Consider the following 23595-nt stretch of genomic DNA (forward strand, 5'->3'; position numbering starts at 1 on the left):
TATGTATCTTTTTGTAACTACTGTTTTTGCCATACACATAATGTTTATATGCTATTATTTTTTTATGTGTGTTTTAAAAAATGTTGAAACAATTGTAGAAACTATTGTTTACAATGTTAACAAACACTAATAAAAAGCAAATAAGTAAAATATACAGATAATATACACCAACTAGCATATCCATCCATCCATTATCCAAACTGTTTATCCTGCGCTCAGGGTCCCGGGGATGCTGGAGCTGGAGCCTATCCCAGCAGTCATTGGGCGACAGGCGTGGAGACACCCGTCTACGTATTTACAACACTTTGAACGAGGGTGTGTTTCTATTGATCAAAGAAAAACCTAAATAATCTTTGGCGCCTTGGTTGTCACCATTAATTTCTAACATACTTGGATGATAATCAGAAAAATCCCGTTGATGATAATCTGAAAAATCCCATATATCCAAAAAATGTCTCCACCTTCTTATTTGACCCTCCGCGTTTTTCTTCTTCTTTTTCAAGCTTTGTAGGCGGTTGACATTTAACTATAAGGCTTATTACTGACACCTGCTGGGCAGGAGCGTGGTGTCGAGATATTTTTTTTTTTAAGAAAACGTCTTGAAATACACCACTTTCCCTCTGTATCGTGTTTCCATTAAGTGTAGTAGTGTGGTGTTTAATTTAATCCGATTTGACTGTTTTTTTTTCGTGAATTTCTGTCAAAGAAGTATATCCGGTTCACCGTGACCTTCCGAAAAAGTCCTCGTCTGCCATCTTTTTTTCTTTTTTTTTGTTGACTGCAATATTAAGCTGGTCTGTGGTGGAGAGACCCACGCAGCAACATCAAAAATGCTGTCAGTTCGCGTTGCAGCAGCTCTTGCCCGCAGCCTGCCTCGACGTGCTGGATATGTAAGCATTTTGACATTTGTGTTCTTTAGTAAGGTCAATGTCCTTCTCCAGAACTTAAACCGTTCAAGTGAATCTAGCGGCGAGGTTTGTTCAGGACCACAATGGCTGCTGCGCTTAAGGACAGGCCGTTCTCGTTGCTGCTGCACGACGTTGATATTTTATTGTGGTGTTAAACAGTTTCCCTTAAAATAAATGAAATGGGACGTTTGTTGCATCTGTTTTGAAGGCGACGAGTCTGTCATGTTCACCTGACATACCTGACTGGCTACTCAGTGCTGTTTTAGCGCTGTGAGAATGAGTAATGTTGGCGAAAACATCGTGATGATGAATTTAGTGAAGTGCTTTTAAATGTGAGGTTGTCTTCCCCACATAACCAAGGATGTTGTCTCGGACCTTTTTTGCTCACTGCAAGCGTGATTTGGCTGGAAGGAGTCTTTTGTTTTTGCCCCATACACCCATGGCTGTGGAGGGCAGCCTTTCCGGATAGGTGCCTTTGTCAGGTTGTGTAGTTTGGTGTCACGTCAGAAATTAGGCCTGCAGAAATTAGGCCTGGCAATAGTCGCAGAAACCATAGCTTTTAATTTCCTCTGCATAATAATCTAACGAATATAATTAATTATACATTAATTTATTTGTGGCATTGCCCCCTTTGCAAATATATCATTTTGTCAAGGATTCGTTTCATCCCAAAACAGAATTGTTTGAGACTAAGCTTGCTGATACTGTTTCAAGCCAACTGCATTCTGCACATAAGACCAACGAAGAAGGAATTATACATTATACTCAAGCCCATCGTTCCCTCCCAATGTCAGTAAAGGAGCTGGTTTTCTATTGTAATTTAGCAGGGAAAATGCACATATTTGAAAGTGGTTCCGTTTTGGGCAAGTTTTCCCCCTGTAATTATTGTCCTGCTGCTAGTAAAGCAGTGATTTGGAGGTTTGGTTTGATACTCCTGCTAATCACAACGTTAACATATGGACAACCGAATCAGGGAAGGCAACAGCCAAATTAAATTCTGGTTTTATGTTGATTTCAAGCACTGTTGCGTGCTAACGTAGCATCAAAAACCTGGCTGAAATATCTTTAAGCAGTGCCAACCACTTAATGTGTGATAATTAACAATGATGGCAACAATGCTCTGCAGCAGTGATGCAGTACCTGGTATTGGTCAAACCGTTGATAACTGGGGCTGCTGCAATGTATTGAGTCGAGAAGCAGAGTTTTAAGTGGCCTTCATGTTATTTTAAAAAGCTAATCCATTTTAAACTACTTTTTGCTAACTTCTTGACATAATCGCATAGAAATTTAACAGCTCCTAACTTCAGTTGCAAGATAGCTAATGCTAGCATCTCAAGCAATAATACAGGATGAGTTTTTACCATTAATAGCGGTTAGTGTCTGATCAAAAATTAAGATACTGGGCTCAAAATGATATGTCAACAAAAATGCATCCAAAACATATCCACACAACTAAAAATTAAATATAATACCTTTTATACAAGTGGATAATGGCAGTCAAGTCATCATAGAGGAATATGGCACCAGGTGATTTAATTAATAGATAGTATGTCTGGCTTAGTGCCTCTATACCCCCCTTGTATGTAGTTATTTGTTCACTTGATCTGAAATTATATCGGTCACTTCATTGTTTTCCATAGTTTCTTAGGTTATTAATGATGTCCAGCCAAAAATGTCTGCCAACTATCAAAGTGGAAGCATGTGTATACAATATAATAAACACTTGTAATGCTGAATTGTGCGTTGTTGCTTGTGGTACATGTGGTTGTGCTGCCCCAGCAAGTCTTTATTGAAAACTTTGCATTTGTTTCCACATTGCCGTAAGGTCTAAAGCTAGTCCTTAATCCCATCTTCTGATATTTTTTAAGGTCTCAAAGAACGTCGCTGCTGCATGTGTAGGAGTCAAGAATCTGCACACCACCAGACCATGGCTGCAGAAAACAGGTCAGTCCTAATAGTGAGCATACAACCCTACTATTTATATTTTAACTTATTTATTGATGATTTTTGTTCAGTGAAAACAATCTACATATATTACAGGAACAGCCGAGGTGTCCTCCATTCTGGAGGAGAAAATTTTGGGCGCTGACACCAGTGCTGACTTGGAGGAGACTGGCCGTGTGCTGTCCATTGGTGATGGCATTGCCAGAGTGTATGGGCTAAGGAATGTGCAGGCTGAGGAAATGGTGGAATTCTCCTCCGGTCTGAAGGTGAGACGAGGGTAAAATGAAGATCCATTGCCTTTATGTCAGTAATATGATTCCATGAACTAGATCAAACAATAGCATTTTCAAATATAGTCCCAAGTTTTTTTCCAAAGTGATATTTCCATTTATTAACATTTCTTATCTTTATTAACAGTTTTATTTTGCTTGTCTGTTTTTGCCTCTGATGTAACGTGTCTGAGTATTTAGAAATGTGCTATATAAATCTGATTTACTTATTATTATTATTATAAATACATGTTTGTGAAATGGAGGGAACCTGTGTTTACACTGCCTTGTCTTCAGGGCATGTCTCTGAACTTGGAGCCCGACAATGTTGGCGTTGTCGTGTTTGGTAATGACAAGCTGATCAAGGAGGGTGACATTGTCAAGAGAACAGGAGCTATTGTGGATGTGCCAGTTGGTGATGAGCTGCTAGGCCGCGTTGTTGATGCCCTGGGAAATGCCATTGATGGAAAGGTCAGAGCATGATTTATGACAACTGCATTCTTCCTTGTTTAATTTGAAGTCATTAATTTCCCTGGTGGTGATTTCAAAAATCTGTGCACGGTTATCTGGATCTCATTTTACAATTTCATGCTTCGTTGATTACTTCTCATCATCTGCATTTGAAATTGTATCACTCTGACTCTTTCCCATTGCATTGCCACAGGGCCCTCTTGGGTCCAGCACTCGTAGGCGTGTAGGTCTAAAGGCCCCTGGCATCATCCCCCGTATCTCTGTGAGAGAGCCCATGCAGACTGGCATCAAAGCTGTGGACAGTTTGGTGCCCATTGGTCGTGGACAGCGTGAGCTCATCATTGGTGACAGACAGACAGGGTAAAAAGACTCTCTTCAAAAAAATTTTTTTTTTTGTTTGTTAAGAGTCTAGCACCATTCAATGCTTTATCCTGTGGCATCCAAATACAGTTTACAGCTGCAAAACTGCCAATCCATGGTGAATTCTTTTGGCGGTTTATTTTTTCTTTCAAGTTTTATTGCCTTAATTGGAAACATAAATCACATCAGTCACATTAGTAATGTGTTTTTCACAGCAGCTTATGGTCTAAATAAATCAACCACTTTGGCATGCATCACAAACAAGTGGTCAACTTGAATAATGTCCAGATCTAGAAAATTTCAGTGTCTAAAAATCTGACAAATATTATTCTACAAGATTAAACTAGACTTTCAAGCTAAAGTGAATGTAAGTATTACAAATTGTTGTTATATTGGTCTTGGGTTTGTTAGTTAAAAAAAAAACAACTTGAGAAAGCAATAGACAAAGGAATGTGTTCATCTGGAAAAAATAACTGAAACACTGAACAAGTGAATGTGTTAAAGATGGTTATTGGAAGATGTAAAATGTTTTACGTGTTAGTCTTTTGTAATTTGATAGCTAGATAATTTGATGTCTAAATTCGCATTGCAGCAAAACGGCTATCGCTATCGACACCATCATCAACCAGAAACGCTTCAATGAGGGAACTGATGAGAAGAAGAAGCTTTACTGTATCTATGTTGCCATCGGCCAGAAGAGGTCCACAGTGGCCCAGCTGGTGAAGAGGCTGACTGATGCTGATGCCATGAAGTATACCATCGTGGTCTCTGCTACTGCCTCTGATGCTGCCCCTCTGCAGTACCTGGCCCCCTACTCTGGCTGCTCCATGGGAGAGTACTTCAGAGACAATGGCAAGCATGCCCTGATCATCTATGATGATCTGTCCAAACAGGTCAGTTTATTCAAATTCAAAACACTTATTTGTTAATCGCTGGCAGGATTAGCGCAAGAACAAAGTTCATTTTCATGAAACACTTTTTAAGGAAGGAGTCAAATCCTTACTCAGAATACACCTGTGGTCTATTAACAGAAGCACAACATATTGAGTTTATATGGAATTTGGAGCCTGACCCAGCCTTGCTCTTCACCTCTTTTAGGCTGTTGCCTACCGTCAGATGTCCCTACTTCTGCGTCGTCCCCCTGGTCGTGAGGCCTACCCTGGAGATGTCTTCTATCTGCACTCCCGTCTGCTTGAGAGAGCTGCAAAAATGAATGACAACTTCGGTGGTGGCTCCCTAACTGCCCTGCCTGTCATCGAGACCCAGGCTGGTGATGTGTCTGCCTACATTCCAACCAATGTCATCTCCATCACTGATGGACAGGTATGTATGTGTTTGTTTTTCTACTCCAGCTGACAATAACTTGGCCCCTGCATTTTTTATCCGAAGTGAAATGTTGGACAGATGACTAAACAGTGTCTTCCCATATGACACAGATCTTTTTGGAGACTGAGCTTTTCTACAAGGGTATCCGCCCAGCCATCAATGTTGGTCTTTCTGTGTCCCGTGTAGGATCTGCTGCCCAGACCAGGGCTATGAAGCAGGTTAGTCTGTCCTTTTAAGTCAGTGTGGGCCATAATTTAGCCCCTTTGAATGTAGTCATGATGACGTGATCCACTTTGCAGTGTGAAATAAAAACCCCTTGTGCATCTTTAGGTGGCTGGTACCATGAAGCTGGAGTTAGCCCAATACCGTGAGGTGGCTGCCTTTGCCCAGTTTGGTTCTGACTTGGATGCTGCCACTCAGCAGCTATTGAACCGGGGTGTTCGTCTAACCGAGCTCCTGAAGCAAGGACAGTACTGTGAGTCTCTTCTTAAAATGGACTTATTTGTTGTCAGATCCATTTCTTTGATTGTTTTGTCCATTTGCACAGACCTTCCCTGAAGTGTTAATAGCAAATCACTTAGAAGGTGTATGTATTCACAATTGATTTTCCTGTATATTTTGTGATCCTTTAGCGCCTATGGCCATTGAGGAGCAAGTAACAGTTATTTATGCTGGCGTGAGGGGTCACCTGGACAAAATGGAGCCTAGCAAGATCACAAGGTTCGAGAAAGCTTTCCTGCAGCACATTCTCAGCCAACACCAAACTCTGCTGGCAGCTATTAGGTAAGCTAATGAGAAAGCACTCAATAATGTTATCTTCATTGGTTTGTTATCTGTGTCAATGTTCAGTAAATAATCTCTTTTTTTATCTATTTGCAGGGCTGATGGCAAAATTTCTGAGGCATCTGATGCTAAACTGAAGGAGATTGTGTTGAACTTCCTCTCCAGCTTTGAGTGATTGATTTGATTTTTATTCATGTTGTTTGTCCATATTTGCCTAGTACATGGTCAATTGTTCTTTCTATGAACTTTGAAAAATTCAAGCGGCACTCGAGCAGCGGCACTTGATCTTTAATGTATAGATAAATCTCAACAGAATAAAATATTTCAACCCCCCTATCTCTGGACTTGTTTTAAAGCCTCTTTGTGCTTTGGTTTTCTAAACATTGCTTTTACCATTTAGAGTTTTTACACTAACCAGTCAGTCATTATGCATTGAGGTGGTTGTTAGTGTGGTTCTTGCTCCCATGCCAGCCACAACAATATACTATGAGCTGCAGCAATATCCAATGTGGCTTAAATAAATGTGTTTTCATTAGTTTAATTCTGGGCGGCACGGTCGCCTCACAGCAAGAAGGTCCTGGGTTCGGGACCCGGGGTAGTCCAACCTTGGGGGTAGTCCCGGGTCACCCTCTGTGTGGCATTTGCATGTTCTCCCCATGTCTGCGTGGGTTTCCTCTCACAGTCCAAAGCCATGTAGGTCAGGGCCGTACTAAATTATCCCTATGTGAGTGTGTGTGTGTCTGCCCTGTGATGGTCTGGCGGCCTGTCCAGGGTGTCTCGCTGCCCGCCGCCCAATGACTGCTGGGATAGGCTCCAGCATCCCCCCAACCCTGAGAGCAGGATGAGTGGTTTGGATAATGGATGGATGGATAGTTTAATTCCAAACGAGGTCATTACACTCAACGGTTATGAAATAAATTTTCATCAGTCACCCAGTGACTCTACATCCTGGTAGTAGTTACCATAGTTTACATAACTAAAACATCACAAGACATGTAACAAAAGTAATCTAGCCCAACATAAGAGTGAAAATACAAACCCCTCTAATGCCCCTCCTTTGTGGCCACAAGTCAATTCAGTCAGCCCATTCAGTCACCACCAATATCGAGGTCCTGATGTTGTGCGTGACATTTTTGTTTACTTATATTGGGTCGTTTTATTTTCTAACAAATTAAACATATCCAAAGGAGTTGAATCAAGTGCAACTGGACTTGGTATATATCCGTGAAGACGTTTCGCCTCTCATCCAAGAGGCTAAAACATAATTTTCAAATAGATAATGCTGCACATGGCTGACATTCACGCCTGAATTAAGTGTTGTGACACAAAAGCATGTAAAGTTTAAAAAAAGACGTGGGCGTAGACGCCCAGAAAACCGTTGTGACTTTCCTGCTGTGCTATTCAAACGGGAAGCCCGCCATTAGAAATCCAGCAATTCAGGGTTGCTGGATTTCTAATTTCTAAAATTAGAATTTTTTTTCCTCTAATTTCTAAATCTAATTCCTAAAAAATGGTCACAAATCTACAAAAATTGCTGAATTCTTGTTAATATCATGTGTTGGCTTGAGTTTGTTGCTGTTGATGGCATTTAATAGTTAAATGTTGCATCCGTCCATGTGTAATACATTGAATTTCTTAAAGGACATGTAATAAGCAGTGTATACTGAATGGTACTGACTGAAGTAAAATAAACAACCCTCCACCTCACTCCCCCAGATTTGTGCAAGCAAAATGTGAGCGCCAGGCTGGCTGACTTGTTTTTGCTATTTGACACCCTGGTCCAAAAAGACTTGGCTTGCAGTTGAAGTCTTCAGTGAGCTATACAGCAGTTGAGTGGCACAATGAGCTATGTGGTCAGCTCATTTATAAAGCCAAACTCCACTAATGTCAGGACAAGACCCTGGTGATGAACTCGAGTACGGAGTTGAGACAGATTTGTTTTCCTAATTTGTGTTAGCCAAGAGTTTGCAAACTCAGTTGGTGTGAGGGTATACATATCTTTTCCTTTTTTTTTTCTTAGTTGCTTAAGAAGAAGACACTCTGCATTTAACCCATCCTATGTTAGGAGCAGTGGGAAGCTGCAGTGCAGCGCCCGGGGACCAACTCCAGTTCTTCCCATTGCCTTGCTTAGGGGCACAGACAGGAGTATTAACGCTAACATGTCTTTTTGATGGTGGGAGGAAACCGGAGCTCCTGGAGGAAACCCACGCAGCCAAGGGGAGAACATGCAAAGTCCACACAGAAAGGACCTGGGACGGCCTGGGGTTCGAACCCAGGACCTTCTTGCTGTGAGGCTACAGTGCTAACCACTGGGCCACCGTGCTGCTTTAATCTGAAACAGGCTGATTTGTGATATCATTGCAATAAGCTGTGAGTTTAGTTTCCTTCCCCATGTCAATATTTCTAGGTGAGCTGGAATTTGTAAATGAATGCCACGTGCAACCAGCTGGGAATGCTGGTCTGAACTGATCCAGCTGGTTGGAAAACTGGTTTGGGATAGTGGAGCGGCTTGGCCAAGCTGGCCAGGAGCTTCTGTAGCTGGTGGATCAGTTGGTATGGACCTGGTCTGGATAGTAAACCACCTTATCTGTTTTTTGTATTTTTTTGGGGGGGGGGGGTAATAATATGGCGGTTTTTTTGTTAAACTCATACCCAATTTCCCCTCGGGGATGAATAAAGTATTCTGATTCTGATTCCACCTAAAACTTATACAAATAACTTGATCTCAAATTTTTACTTTTTGATAAAAACACCCTTTTGGACATCTACAGTCTTAGGCGTTGTCAGAAGGCGTAATTTGGTTGTAATACACAGATGTGTTTGTTGCATATTGTATAATCAAATGACTCAAAGCGGTTTGAATGTGATATTTGTCTGTGCCATGTTGTGGAGACAGACTTTCAGACATATATATATATATATATATATATATATATATATATATATATATATATATATATATATATATATATATATATATATATTTACAAGTTATTGCTTTGAATATGTTGATATGATGGAGAAGACTTGTGCTGCGGACTCCACATGTGTAATTAACATTTTTAAATACATTGCAAGACTTACTCAAAAAAAGGTTCATATTTAAATGTCTTTTAAAGAGCCTTATAAAATTAAGAACATTGTGACCATATCGTGTTATTTGGAAAATACAGGCTTTACAACAGTTTATAACCAATAAAACTAATTTTTTCTAAATTGCATGCATTCAGAAGTTGTTTAGCCGGATCCCTTTGTGGTACTGAAAATGATTAGTGCATCAACACAAAAACCACTGAGATGGATTGTCATATACAATCTTTATTGGATATTTCAGTGATTAGGAACATCAAGAGAAGCTGTTGGGAGTAAAAATCGGGGGGGGAAAAAACAGGTTAATTAAATTCAGAATAAGATTGGCAGCCGCCGGTGTTGTGAAATAGTGAATAAAATTCAAATGAAAAAAAATGTGTATACAGTATTTTACTATGTATTCTACAATGATGGTGTGCATTTAATAGGTGGAAATAAAATTAGGTGGAAATAAAATTATGTGAATTCAACAAGGTGCAAAAGTGACTGAAGTGATTAAAAAACTGAAAATGAAGCAGGTAACATTTGTGACTGTGTACCAGAAAACAACAGTGAATAGGTCTGTGTGGTTCTGGTCAAGTTAAATAGATAAATAGATAAAATCTCATTAAAATAAACTAGATTCATCCCTGTAGCAGCTGTGGGAAAAAAATTACACCCAGTACTGCTTCACGTGAACTGCAGGTCTGTGAAGTCCATGTCTTGGTAAGTTGTTCTGCTGGACGTAACAAGGGTCATAGTAGTCCCACTCCAGGGCGGACGCAAACACACCATTAGACAGACCATCGCTGTCTGCTGACAAAATCCGCAGAGAGACACCTACGAAGCAGAGCGACCCAGTTTTGTTCAGTGATGTAAATGATGACCAGCATGTAGCTTAAATCTAGAATCCGCTTACAAATCTACATCGTAGTCTACCTGCACTTGCACCGAAGTCGCTGTCAAGACCAGGGCCCGCCGTGGAAATATTTAGGCAGGAAGTCCCTCGTGAGGTGTGGCAGGTATAGTCGCTCTCGTAGTCCACCTTGTCAAACAGGTAATCTGTGAAACTGTGGTTCACATCTGTCAGCGATTCCAGTGTGCTACTGCGACGAATGTGACACATCTGCTGTGGGAAAGAGAGGCCTTACAGTTAGTTGGCCCGAATAGGCACCCTGATCGACCGGAGAAGGCGCTAGTGCAGCGACCAGGACACATACCCACATCCGGCTTCCCACCCGCAGACACGGCCAATTGTGTCTGAGGAATGCCCAAACAAGCCGGAGGTGACACGGGGATTTGAACCGGCGATCCCCGTGTTGGTAGGCAACAGAATAGACAAATATGCTACCCGGGCGACCCGAGAATGTTTTTTTTAAAGTAATGACTGTTTAAATCTCAAAAGCGCATTGCCCATGTATTAAGCAGAGATCTCAATCCAACTTCTTCTTCATCTTTGATGTCCTTTCTCAATATGAAGTTTCCCCCATATTTCTATGTTCTTCATTTATTTAGTTATTTGATTAGTGGCCAAATCATTCAAAATATGATCGTGTAGTTCATGTATAAAGTTTCAAACCGAATTCACTCTTGTAACACAGTTATAGCCTATAACAAATTACTGTGGCTCTTCCTAAAATTTGTTCATTTTGAAGTGTACAATATAGCCCATTTATGCTCATAAAATACTGTAAAATTATTTGCACAATTGCTATCTGACCTAGGCATCTTAACCACTCTTAATCTCAAACCTTAAATCTCTCATTTCCCATTTCACTTTCCATAATTTATGAATATCTGTGTTCGTCATAAACTGATGAATGTATCACAGTGCGTTAAAAATTAAGTAGCATTCCACCTTTGTGACCTCTCATGAGCAGTTTACTCAGTTTGTCCTTCTTTTCATTTATTTTCCCCTTTTCCCACAAAGTATAATCATTTTAAACCAAACAGGTCATTTTACTGGAGCATCTTACCAGGTACACTATATGGACAAAAGTATTGGGACAGACCTCTTAATCACTGAATTCAGGTGTTTCATTCAGACCCATTGCCACAGGTGTATAAAATCAAGCAGCTAGCCATGCAGTCTGCATTTACAAACATTTGTGAAAGAATGGGTCGTTCTGAAGAGCTCAGTGAATTCAAGCGTGGTACCGTCATAGGATGCCACCTTTGCAATAAGTCAGTTAATGAAATTTCTTCCCTGCTAGATATTCCACAATCAACTGTAAGTAGTAGTACTGAAAAGTAGAAGCATTTAGGAACAACAGCAACTCAGCCATGAAGTGGCAGACCACATAAAGTCACACAGCGGGGTCAACGAGTGCTGAGCCGTATAGTGTGTAAAAGTCGCCAACGCTCTGTTGACTCAATAACTGCGGAGTTCCAAACTTCCTCTGGCATTAACATCAGCACAAAAACTGTGCACAGGGAGCTTCATGGAATGGGTTTTCATGGCCGAGCAGCTGCATGAAAGCCTTACATCACCAAGCGCAATGCCAAGCATTGGATGGAGTGGTGTAAAGCACGCTGCCACTGGACTCTGGAGCAGTGGAAACGTGTTCTGTGGAGTGACGAATCACGCTTCTCTGTCTGGCAGTCTGACGGATGAGTCTGGGTTTGGCGGATGCCAGGAGAACGTTGCCTGCTTGACTGCATTGTGCTAACTGTAAAGTCTGGTGGAGGAGGGAATCGTATGGGGTTGTTTTTCTGGGATGGGGCTGGGCCTCTTAGTTCCAGTGAAGAGAAATCTTAATGCTTCAGCATACCAAGACATTTTGGACAAGTCTATGCTTCAAAATTTGCGGTAACAGTTGGGGGAGGGCCCTTTTCTGTTCCAGCATAACTGTGCCCCAGTGCACAAAGCAAGGTCCATTAAGACATGGTTGGGTGAGTTTGGTGTGGAAGAACTTGACTGGCCCGCACAGAGTCCTGACCTCAACCCAATCGGACACCTTTGGGATAAACTAGAATGGAGATTGCAAGCCAGGTCCTCCCGTCCAACATCAGTGCCTGACCTCACAAATGCTCTTCTGGATGAATGGGCAAAACTTCCCACAAACACACTCCAAAATCTTGTGGAAAGCCTTCCCAGAAGAGTGGAAGCTGTTATAGCTGCAAAGGGGTGGGGGGGGACCAACTCCATATGAATGCCTATGAATTTAGAATGGGATGTCATAAAAGCTCCCGTAGATGTAATGGCCAGGTGTCCCAATACTTTTGTACATACATATAGTGTACGTATGTGATATAGGCATCTGAAACAAATGTGATTTTATCATTGACATCTACTTTTAATTCACTGAAATTAGAAAAATTTTGTCTCCTGTGTTTCCTTCTTTGTATCATGTTGTCAATTCTATTTTTGAGAAGATTATTTTCTTAATTTTTATTTAAAGCTAAAATCTGCAAATTTTCTTCATTAACAAATTCTCGTTTCATCCATATGGACCATAGGATCAGGTTTCTTAAAGGGACAGTTCACCCTAAAATGTTTTTTCCTCTTACTTGTGCTTTTTATCCATCAAGGTCAGTTTGGTTTGAGTTGGTGAGTTTCGGAGAAATCCGCCGTAGAGACGTCTGCCTTCTCTCGAATACAATGGAACTGGATGAAACTCGGCTTGTGTTGCTCAAAGCACCAACAAAATACATTTGAAAAACTCAACAGGAATGTCTCTTTCTCGAAACCATGACCCGGTTACTCAAGATAATCCACAGACCTTGTTGCGAGCAGTTTCATGTAGGAACTATTTTCTTAGACCAAACTACACCTACATGAAACTGCCCACAACAAGGTGTGTGGATTATCTTGAGTAACCGCTTCCTTTTCGTTCTGGGTATTTTTGATTTTCGGGTGAACTGTCCCTTTAAGACAATCTGTCGTCTTCACCATGGTTGGAGACGCTCTCCCTAAGGAAGCCCATTTCCGCCAGTAAAAAAAAAAAAAAAAGCTCACAGTAAATCAAATTATGAGATTAAAAAGTCATAATTGAGATAAAAAAGTCTAAATTATGAGATAAAAAGTCTAAATTATGAGATAAGAAATAATTTTTATCTCATAATTTTGACTTTCTATCTCAAAATTATGATTTTTTTATCTCATAATTTTGATTTACCATGAATTTTTTTGTTTTCCTGGCGGAAATGGGATTCCATACTCTCCAGTCATATACCGCTGTTAGAAGTTTTTGACCGGGTCACAGGAGCAGGAAAAAACGATTGAAATGCGATGTCAATGTGGCGATGCTTCTCCTGGACAAACCGCTACTGTAAAACAGTGTTTTGATAGAGTTTGATGAAGTTTGTAACAGGCTACATCAGACTGCTTGCATTAGCTTTGCTTGCATTATCATCGTTGTGCTTTCCTATAGTGTGTCCAGTAGTATCGCCATATCATCTCCACCCTTCAAATGGATAGGAGTGACTTATTAACTGAGGGAAATCACAGATTGCAGCTTCACAGCATTCTCATTTTACTATCTCACGTCGTAGCTTAACAAAATGTCATTTCCACTTTAATCGGTAGTCTAACGTGAGCCTAATGTGAGCCACGAACATTCACTGTGTTGAAAAACACTGAAATTTCCACTCACAAAATAATATCCAATTAACTAATGGAAAGTGTAAATTATGAAACCGATACCTTTATATTTACCAGGAGGAGTGACCAAGTTTAAAGACATGTTTGGCATAGCACCTCCTGGCCATTCAGTAAGTAAATTATCATATTATAAGATATTGAGATTTTGACTAAGAGCCAATAATCACCTAAATCGAGAAGATATTACTTGTATGACACCTATACATTTGGTTGTGTAGATAAATAAGTTAAAAACAATTTATAGCCGATTAAATATTCTTACTACTATTACTACTACTACTACTACTTTTGGCTGCTCCCGTTAGGGGTCACCACAGCGGATCATCCGTTTCCATCTCTTCCTGTCTTCTGCATTCTCCTCTGTCACATCAGCCACCTGCATGTCCTCCTTCACCACATCCATAAACCTCCTCTTTGGCCTTCCTCTTTTCCTCTTTCCTGGCAGCTCCATATTCAGTGTTCTTCTCCCAATATAACCAGCATCTCTCCTCCACTTATGTCCAAGCCAACTCAATCTTGCCTCTCTTGCTTTGTCTCCAAACTGTCCAACCAGAGCTGTCCCTCTAATATACTCGTTCCTAATCCTGTCCTTCTTCGTTACTCCCAGTGAAATTCTTAGCATCTTCAACTCTGCCACCTCCAGCTCCGCCTCCTGTCTTTTCGTCAGTGCCACTGTCTCCAAACCATATAACATAGCTGGTCTCACAACCATCTTGTAAACCTTCCCTTTAAATCTTGCTGGTACCCTTCTGTCGCAAATCACTCCTGTCACCTCTTCTCCACCCACTCCACCCTGCCTGCACTCTCTTCTTCACCTCTCTTCTGCACTCCCCATTACTTTGACCAGCTGACTCCAAGTATTTAAACTCATATGCCTTTGTCACCTCTACTCCTCCTCCTCCTACTCCGATTAAATATTCTTGTAAAACTTTAAAGAGGTATTTCCTGAAAATCCAGGTGGGGGGATGAATGGTGTTGATTTTCAAAATTGTAAGCGGTTAACCGTAATGTGGCAATGGTGGTAATGTGTGGCTTATAAGCCTAAATACAATTCCTGCAAAAACATTATGCATAAAAAATAAAGAAAAACAATATATTAGGCCTACAGAATTTCAAATGTTACACTATATTTTGTTGGGAAATCTAGCTACTAGCAACGAGCCATTGAAATTTCAAGTCATTAAAACAAAATCAGCTTTTTAAACTAGTTAAAATTTCCTGTCCTGTGACTGCATATATATATATATATATATATATATATATATATATATATATATATATATATATATATATATATATATATATATATATATATCATCTGCTTTTATGCAAGCCATTAACATCTTAAGAGAAACACTGTTTAAGCAAATTCCAATATCAAACCCACTTCACTCTGGTGCCTGTCTTCCGTGATGTCCTATATAGTACGTCGCACTTCCTCGTTAAGTTATCAACTGAAGTGGTTCGTTACCTTTGACGAAGGATCGTGTGTTGCGGGCGAATTCGTCGGCACGACGTCAACTCTTGTGTCCTCCTCTGAATCGCTGGACTGCGGTGGGAGTGATGCATTTCTGCCCCAGTCCATTTTAACATCGCTGTGCCTGCGTGAACTTTTGGGCAGGCTGACCCTTGAAGTGCCCCTAGACGAAGCTGCCAGGATGGTACTTGGTGCCCTCAGAGACCCTGAACCGGTCCTCGTTGCACCGTCTGGCCGGAGGAGCCATACGCTCTGCTCCACCGCAGACCTCTTTTTTGATGAGGTCCTAGAGGAGGCCACAGGCTGACAGAGAACGGGCTCTGATGTAGACACATGGGTTCTCCTCCAGGCCTGGTTGGGGGGTGAGAAGGGCCCATCCGATGTTCTGTTTACCCTGTGCCGCGTCGACGGCGACGAGCTGGACGGCAAAACCGTTTCCTCCGTGTCAACGCGCGTCTTGATCTTCTTGGATGCGACGAATATCTTGTAAACAAGAAACAGGCAGTTCAGCAAAAACACAAGTAGCACGCAGGGGATAAGAAAGAGAACAAGAAAGGTCAGATTCGAGACTGGATTGCCCACGTTCAGATGTGACGGAGTTGTTAAACCTTCTTGCGACATTTCATCCCACAGGACATTGGTTGTGATTGATTGTTTGGAAGGCTCCTTACCTCAGCGGCGATTTCCGGCCACCTCACCGTTCGCATGTGGTTTGGTGCGTCAATCAACTTGGGGGCGAATCTGACTCGGGTGTACCATGCGTGGCATTCCGTCGGAGAGTTATTTCGTTGATAAAAATTGAATGTCGCGGGCCTTTTGGTCCAACTTCGTTCACTGTGTGCAAAGGTAAATGTTCATCATCCTCGCCACTCTCTGCTGTGGCTTAAAGTGTCCCAAATCAGTAGCAGACAGATTTTCAGAAGGTAGCCTACGTGCGTTTACAAGGGGAGCTGGTAAAATAAAGGTGCACAGGTGTGTCTCATTAATCACGGCTCTGTGAGAGTGTTCATCAGTCGCCACTAGATGGCAGCAGTTAACTGTACATGAATGTTGTCACCGATGCCTCTACTCTGCTGTATGTCACACTTAAATCCAATGAGGAGCACCCGCTTCTAATGGTATCACTTGATTGAATGGGCATTATCGGTGGTTATCAGCCGCATAGATATGGGGTAGAAGGGCCTGCTACACCTACTAGTAGGTTCAGAAGGCCGTTGTGAGGGCAGTTCATATTTAATGTTTGCTTACTTTTAATCTTTAACCATGTATGACCTATACCATGTTTAACTTTATTTTACATTGCTTAGCTGGATGCTTAAAGTCCATGTGTAATCAGACAGAGGTAGTCTTATAAGGCGTCTTCCCCAGGTGTACAAATAGAGGCCCGTCGTCAACTGTTGGCCCTGAGACCCCGAGAGTCCCGCGACCCTGAGACCCCGAGGACAGGATGTGCAGTTCGGACAACGAACGGATGGCTGTTAAACTGTTAGCTGATGGCAGAGGAACATCTGGGAAGTTCATTCGAGGGTCGCAAGGCCCGAAGGGACGTCTTGGAGAGGGGAGACCTGACCTATGAACTCTCTGAGAAAGCTCTGATATCGATTATGATGACAGTCCAGCAATAAGAGTGAGCTACTTCTTCCAACCAGGATGAGGGAGAAACTGAGTACACACCATTATGATCGATACAATGAGTATGTTTGGGCTGCAAGATGTCTGTGAATGTTCTCATTCATCCAGGTCATGGTTATCCAAAGGAGCTGAATCAAGTGCGACTGGACTTGGTATACTATATCCGTGAAGACGTTTCGCCTCTCATCCATGAGGCTTCCTCAGTTCGTGCCTTTCTGACTAGACCAAGCTAGTCTGACTGGCTGGTGATGAGACTCAGAATTTATCCTCTTTGGAGTCGTTATCAGAGCTATTGATGTCCAAGTCTCATCACCAGCCAGTCAGTCTAGCTTGGTCTAGTCAGAAAGGCACGAACTGAGGAAACTTCTTGGATGAGAGGCGAAACGTCTTCACGGATATATACCAAGTCCAGTCGCACTTGATTCAACTCCTTTGGGCTGCAAGGTATATAAAGGGAGTGGGCTCTAAAATCAGGGTGCACATTCAAGCACCAGGGTTTGAATGCGCCTGTTTATTGAACATATATTAAAATCGTGTGACAATGCTGCAAGAGATTTTTGTCTCATTCCTCATTTGACGTCAGAGTGGAATTAAATAACAGCCACAAGAGCCGTTATCATATATGAGGTGCTGCTTGCTTGCTATCATCAAAATTCATGAGCTGTAGTATATTTAGTTTCCGGTTTTGAAAGGTATACCGAGGCCTTCCCCCCCTTACAAAAGCATGACCTGGAATGCTAACTGATAATTACACACAAGACAAAATCAGTGAGAATTCAGGAGTATTTTATTGTTCATGCGTCCTTATGTGTCCATAGCAGTTAATACATCAACAGCTGGCTCATTGCAGGATATATGCAAATATTTCAAACGATTCAATAGAACATTTGACAGATAAATCTCTCTTAGAGACAATTTTTATGCATTTTGTACGCAAGTACATGTTTGTACACAAGTACATTTTTTTGTTATTGTAATAAATCAATTCATAAGATCAGTCATATGAACACCATATAACTTAAGGAGCAAGTGTTTTCACATAATTCTACCACTCAGCTTTATTGAAGTCTATACAGACTCGAATTGCAAACTGATATCTACGTACAGATTTGCAAGTATAACAGTACAGCTAACCTTTTCATTCAAGAGAAAGGTTATTGAATCAGTGGAGGACCCAAGACACTCAAGATGTCAGGATCTATACGTCAGTTCAGAGCATACTGCCCCCTGTGGCATTGTAGATGAGCGTTATGCCTAAAGTGCACATGACAGTAGAAAAATCAAGTCTCTTTGAGTCTCTCTTTAACTCTCGTCTCAGCTCTTCTGTCACTTCAGTGCTGCTTGCCGTTTTTCCAAACACAGTAAGAGGTTATGATTGGTTGTGGTATTAGCACCTCTGGCAAAGCTGTGTTTTTGAATGGGTACACACAGTGAAGCTGTGCTAATCTGGCCACTAGCGAGCGGGCTAGCACTTGCCCAGGCTATGCTTGATTATCTCGCGAGACTGGGGTGGGATCCTGTCGGGGAAGAGCACCTGGAACTCCACCACCAAGTCGCCACGCTGGGAGGGGCTCTTGGGATAGGGTAGACCCTCGCCCCTCAGCCGCCGCTTAGCACCAGGTTTGATGATGTCACTGCACGGCAGCGGCATCATCCGGTTGTCGAGTGTGGGGACGTTCACTGTGCAGCCACACAGAGCCTGGAGAAAAACGAGAAAGAGAGAGAGAGTTATTTAGACTTGAACTATTTCAGTGCAGGCATTTCATAATGCAGTCTGAGAGGCCCCGTAAAGAGGCTACACTTGAAGAACATGCCTGGTGGTTTTCTAAAGGTCCTTGTTGCATCACAAAGGAAAATAAGTGGATCGTCTGCCTTTGTAACAGCGCACCAATTACCTCCGTTATGCAAGAGACCAGTGTCACAGATGCTCTACTTTTTCTAATCTGGATACTGCCCCTGTGTGGGCGGATGTGCTTGAGGAAGCAAAGAGCGCCATAGGAAGACGGGGGAGCTCTTTGTGAACCTTGTCTGTGGCTGCTCATCTTTGCGTGGGGCGTAGGAACTAAAGCCAGAGACAAAGGGAGCCAAAAAAGAAAGCTGCTTTTCTGCACTGCCAGCCTGCCTCATACAGGAGGAGGCGTCTGCAGTGTAGTAGCAGAGAGGGAGCGTCGAGTAGCACTGAAGCTAAATTTAGCTTCCGCTCGCTGTCTCTCCGCAGGGGCCTGATGAGGTAACGGGGGCACTGGCAGGAGGTTGCCGCTGCTTTGTTAGCGGGAGTCTTGTCAGCCCATTTTTAACCGTGAGGCGGCAGAGGCTCAGAGCCCCGGAGCAGAACACTGTGTTCAGTCAACACTTCAGAGCAGTTTCCTCCCCTAGCTGCGTTTGGCAGAGAGGACTGAATGGATTGATTGTATATGGAAGTGCGTGAATGGTGGAAGTGTTACGTAAAGGGGCTAAAAGTAGCAGTTGCATATGATTTCTGATCCTGAGTAGGCGGTTAAGTGGTTGGCACTATTGCACAATATGTCAGCCATCTTGTTTATAGGGCACTTATCTGTTTCATAACAATATAAGCAGATGCTATTAACTAGACCATGAAGTGACTTATTGTTCTGCGTGTTCCTATATTTTTTTTAGCGTGGGTGGGCTCTTGGAAATCAAACCCCGAACCCTGCCAATATTATCCGCAGGACACATAAGACCCTACATGTAAAACAGCACACATGAACCTACCTCTTTGAGGGTGATCTTGGCCGTGTAAACGATGTTGGAGCCCTCTCTCTTAAACTGGGAGTGCTTCTTGTCCTTGAGGACGAAGGTAACATCCGCGGGGGTGTTGTTCGGCGTCTCGTCGCCCTCCCTTGGGAAGGTGATCTTGGTCCCCGCCTTCCAGCCCTTCTTCACCACCACGTTGAGAACTTTGTCCTCGGACCGCAGGCTTCGGCCGTCTAGGTTGAGGCGACTGCGCGTCACCTTGATGTGCTTCGTGCAGCCGCGTAGCACCTCCTCCAGGGTCACCAGCAGGTCGTGCACCACAGCCACGCCCTGCAGCCGTCTCCGGCCCCTCCGCAGGCCGCCTTCGTGATGGGAGAACCCACCCACATGACTGAAAGCGAACCTGCTGAAGGGGTTGAAGAGGTCCTCCTCGCTGTCCAAATCGGGCTCGAAGAAGATGTCGAAGTGGTCCGATCCGTGAAAGAACGAGGCGAAGGTGGCGCGAGCGTCGCCCTTGACGTCACTGCAGTGAGTGCTGCTATGGCCTGCCATAGACATCCCGCTGCCGTTTTTCAGGCCTGTGTGACGGGGAGAGAGAGCGCAGGCGTCTCGGTAAGAGTGAGTTCACAGAGTGCAGCCGTTAACATTCCTGCAGAGCATCCTCCCTCCCCCTCCCCCACTCCTCCCCTCCAATCTATCGCCTCATATTGAATTCTGCTCTTGCGGCAGCTCGCTGAAAGGCCTGCTGAATTTACATCTGGTGCTTTGAGGTTTTGAGGAAAGCCCCCCCCCCCTCTCAGCCATCGGAATATTTCATACGCCCCGCAGCTGTCTGCACTGCACGTTATTGGGCTGTTTTTTTCCTCCCAAATGGGTGCAGCGTCAAGTGAGGATACCCCAGTGTGCAGCCTATAGGCACTACTGCTACTACTACTATAATAATAGTAATAATAATAATACTATAATAATATGTGAACCAATCTATGCTACACTAACTGTCCAGATGTCTGCTAATATACAGACTTGTTCATTTAAGTTGTGTGAATGCTAAATTGCAAGTCAAAGCTCTTAAGTATTTTTTTTTAAAGATTTTGCACGTTTGGATCACAAAAGGTGAAAAAAAATATTATTGCCCGCTCACCTTCTTCTCCATACTGGTCATATATGCTCCTCTTTTTAGGGTCGGTTAAGATCTCATAGGCTTCTGCAATCTCCTTGAACTTGTCCTCTGCATCAGCATCACTATTCTTGTCAGGGTGGAACTTCAGAGCCAACTTCCTGTATGCTCTCTTGATCTCGTCTTCGTTGGAGTCAGGTGCCACACCCAGGACCTTGTAGAAGTCCTTTCCCACAGGTTTGATGGACAGGCAAGGTGCCTCTTGCTCGGACCTGCTGCTCTCCTGTAGGAACAAACACAATTAGCCACTCTATCAATACAAAGCACAACATACGTTTTACACGTTGCATCCACCTGAACGACAAGTCTTGACAAAGTGATGGCTTTTTATGCTTGCCAATGGGCTATCTTCATCAATAGCCCTTAGGACTAAATGTTTTAGGTACAACATAATTTGGCTCTAGGTCGCAACACCATATGCTATAGCAAAGGAGACAAAACAATCAGGACCATGCATGCTAAGCATCGTTCAGTGATAGCAGAAGGGGAATATTCTGCATCCAAAAACTGCGAGGTAATTATTGAGAATCTAATTTTCCAAGTCTAAATTTCCATGTCTCCAAGTCAGTAGTTTTCAATATGGCCCATGGGTGCCACCAGTACTGCTGCTTTTCTTTTGTGCCAGGTAGTTGATTGTATTCATCTGCTGTTCCAGGGCTAAACCCCTGATTGGAGGCTGGAATAACCGGAACCATGGGCAAATAATAAGTTGTAAGAAGACTGATAATGACTTGTGATAATGAGTTGTTCAAGGGAAATGCCCTGTGCTAGTAGAAAAACATGATGGGTGGTCGGTCCACTAGGCATCATTTGTACCAACTACCCATACTATTCATTCATTATGGCATGTGGAGGCATTGCAACAACTGTTTAAGAAAGAACCCCCTCCCCCGCCCATCAAACACCCTAACATCCCATCAGCAGCCTTCAGACACATCCCAGCATCAGTGCTGTAGAGCTCAGCTCGCCTGTGCCATCATGCATCCTTAATGTAAACCACAACGTGAGTATAGGGGGAAGAGACCACCCCTATCAACCGGGGTCCTTTGCACCGATGGGCTGTTAATGTCTCAGAATATCAGCAAGCGTCTGAATGACCCCGCAGCAAGAGAGCTGGCACACTTCGCTAATGTCAGCATTCATATGAGGCTCCCAGCTTCACCATTCACACTCATATTTAGATATTCAGCTTTACCAACGTGGTGATAGCTTGAATTATGATGAACACCCCCCCAACCAAAAAAAGAGACGGTTCAACTTACCCCCGATGAAGAAGAACTCGAGCTGTCGTCCCTGTGCATAACCCGCACTTTGCACTTGACATTGACATTTTTGTGCTTGACACCGAACTGCGTCCAGATGAAAACCATGGTTCGAGTCTGCCGTCGGCTCTTGCGTGTCGCTGTCCAAAAAAAAGAAGCGGTGGTGCTGAAATCGCCCTCGTTTGCCGGAGACAGCCGTGCGCTGCTGGTCTTGTCTGAGGCTCTCCTCTGCGGTTCTGGTGAATGCCGCCGTTGCAGCTTTTTACTATGGCCCACCTCCCACGCAGCGTGACAGAGCTTTCCCCGGACTCGCCCGCCTCCTTACGTACGCACGGAGGAGAACACCGCGCTCACGCAGCCTCCTCGGCACCTGCTATTGGTCGCGGCTGGGTGACCAGGCGGATGTGAGCGGCATCTCTCTCCATCTCAAGACTTGTTTCCGGAGTTCTAGGGGCTGGGCTCAGCTCGCAGTCACGATGAGGTGGATCCTGAGAAAACGACTACGCGGTCTCATTCACCAGACAGCATCACCAGACAGCATCACCAAACAGTATCACCAGACAGCATCACCAAACAGTATCGCCAGACAGCATCGCCAGACAGCATCGCCAGACAGCATCGCCAGACAGCATCGCCAGACAGCATCGCCAAACAGTATCGCCAGACAGTGTCACCAGACAGTGTCACCAGACAGTATCACCAGACAGTATCACCAGACAGTATCACCAGACAGTGTCACCAGACAGTATCACCAGACAGTATCACCAGACAGTATCACCAGACAGTATCACCAAACAGTATCACCAGACAGTGTCACCAGACAGTGTCACCAGACAGTATCACCAGACAGTATCACCAGACAGTATCACCAGACAGTGTGACCAGACAGTATCACCAGACAGTGTCACCAGACAGTATCACCAGACAGTGTGACCAGACGGACCACATTCTCCCCTAGCGGGCGGTGCAGCTCTTATGCGGAATTTGGTGATCCCGTTTTGAGCACTTGAGCGATGATTTGAACGTGTTATCTCTTACTACATATTATTATTACTGTTAGTAAATTTATAATAATAACTTTGAATAATTTGATAGTTCAATAGTAAAGTATGATAATATTATTAAAGTGTTATATGTTTATTGGTGTATTGTGACATTTTAGTGTACAAGCATAACAGTATTAGTATATTAGTATAATTATAATTAGTATGATTTGCTTGTGGCGGCACGGTGGCGCAGTGGTTAGCGCGGTCGCCTCTCAGCAAGAAGATCCTGGGTTCGAGCCCCGGGGTAGTCCAACCTTGGGAGTCGTCCCGGGTCGTTCTCTGTGTGGAGTTTGCATGTTCTCCCCGTGTCTGCGTGGGTTTCCTCCGGGTGCTCCGGTTTCCTCCCACAGTCCAAAGACATGCAGGTCAGGTGACTCGGCCGTACTAAATTACCCCTAGGTGTGTGTGTGTGTGTGTGTGTGTGTGTGTGTGTGTGTGTGTGTGTGTGTGTGTGTGTGTGTGTGTGTGTGTGTGTCTGTCCAGGGTGTCTCCCCGCCTGCCGCCCAATGACTGCTGGGATAGACTCCAGCGACCCTGAGAGCAGGATAAGCGG

General features: G+C 43.3%; 3 protein-coding genes across 5 annotated transcripts; 1 reads left to right on the forward strand and 2 right to left on the reverse strand.

The window, feature by feature from the left end:
- Positions 1-779: 779 nt before the first annotated feature.
- On the forward strand, positions 780-6397 carry atp5fa1 (ATP synthase F1 subunit alpha). Its single transcript, XM_056290636.1, has 11 exons — positions 780-890; positions 2777-2852; positions 2949-3118; positions 3419-3592; positions 3786-3952; positions 4545-4845; positions 5051-5275; positions 5389-5496; positions 5609-5753; positions 5911-6061; positions 6158-6397. The coding sequence occupies exons 1-11, from the start codon at positions 831-833 to the stop codon at positions 6234-6236; spliced, it is 1656 nt and encodes a 551-aa protein (XP_056146611.1). The 5' UTR covers positions 780-830; the 3' UTR covers positions 6237-6397.
- A 3406-nt stretch (positions 6398-9803) lies between these two features.
- On the reverse strand, positions 9804-15831 carry hwa (huluwa). The gene is made up of 3 exons (XM_056290410.1): positions 15205-15831; positions 10070-10259; positions 9804-9970 (listed from the first exon to the last, which is right to left on the reverse strand). Exons 1-3 carry the CDS (start codon positions 15829-15831, stop codon positions 9804-9806), a joined length of 984 nt encoding a protein of 327 aa, XP_056146385.1.
- A 1863-nt stretch (positions 15832-17694) lies between these two features.
- On the reverse strand, positions 17695-22104 carry zgc:122979 (uncharacterized protein LOC641576 homolog). Of its 3 annotated transcripts, none has more exons than XM_056290925.1 (4): positions 21997-22104; positions 20699-20939; positions 19576-20135; positions 17695-18541 (listed from the first exon to the last, which is right to left on the reverse strand). In XM_056290925.1, the coding sequence occupies exons 1-4, from the start codon at positions 22102-22104 to the stop codon at positions 18308-18310; spliced, it is 1143 nt and encodes a 380-aa protein (XP_056146900.1). In that variant the 3' UTR covers positions 17695-18307. The 3 variants fall into 3 exon arrangements, with proteins under 3 accessions (XP_056146900.1, XP_056146899.1, XP_056146898.1); XM_056290924.1 differs by having other exon boundaries at positions 20699-20954; XM_056290923.1 differs by having other exon boundaries at positions 20699-20957.
- Between the last annotated feature and the right edge of the window lie 1491 nt (positions 22105-23595).

The sequence above is a fragment of the Lampris incognitus genome, chromosome 12 (genome assembly GCF_029633865.1).
Source record: "Lampris incognitus isolate fLamInc1 chromosome 12, fLamInc1.hap2, whole genome shotgun sequence".
Classification (NCBI taxonomy): Eukaryota; Metazoa; Chordata; class Actinopteri; order Lampriformes; family Lampridae; genus Lampris; species Lampris incognitus.

Excerpts from the sequence above, each read along its gene's own strand:
- atp5fa1 (XM_056290636.1), top strand. The coding sequence starts at position 831 with ATGCTGTCAGTTCGCGTTGCAGCAGCTCTTGCCCGCAGCCTGCCTCGA. Across the intron at positions 5,276-5,388 it reads TCTCCATCACTGATGGACAG|ATCTTTTTGGAGACTGAGCT; the intron begins GTATGTATGTGT and ends CATATGACACAG. Across the intron at positions 5,497-5,608 it reads AGACCAGGGCTATGAAGCAG|GTGGCTGGTACCATGAAGCT; the intron begins GTTAGTCTGTCC and ends GTGCATCTTTAG.
- zgc:122979 (XM_056290923.1), bottom strand. The coding sequence starts at position 22,104 with ATGGTTTTCATCTGGACGCAGTTCGGTGTCAAGCACAAAAATGTCAAT. Across the intron at positions 20,958-21,996 it reads CGAGTTCTTCTTCATCGGGG|GAGAGCAGCAGGTCCGAGCA; the intron begins GTAAGTTGAACC and ends TTGTTCCTACAG. Across the intron at positions 20,136-20,698 it reads TGACCAGTATGGAGAAGAAG|GCCTGAAAAACGGCAGCGGG; the intron begins GTGAGCGGGCAA and ends CCCGTCACACAG.
- hwa (XM_056290410.1), bottom strand. The coding sequence starts at position 15,831 with ATGTCGCAAGAAGGTTTAACAACTCCGTCACATCTGAACGTGGGCAAT. Across the intron at positions 10,260-15,204 it reads CACACGATCCTTCGTCAAAG|CAGATGTGTCACATTCGTCG; the intron begins GTAACGAACCAC and ends TCTTTCCCACAG. Across the intron at positions 9,971-10,069 it reads CGACTTCGGTGCAAGTGCAG|GTGTCTCTCTGCGGATTTTG; the intron begins GTAGACTACGAT and ends TCTGCTTCGTAG.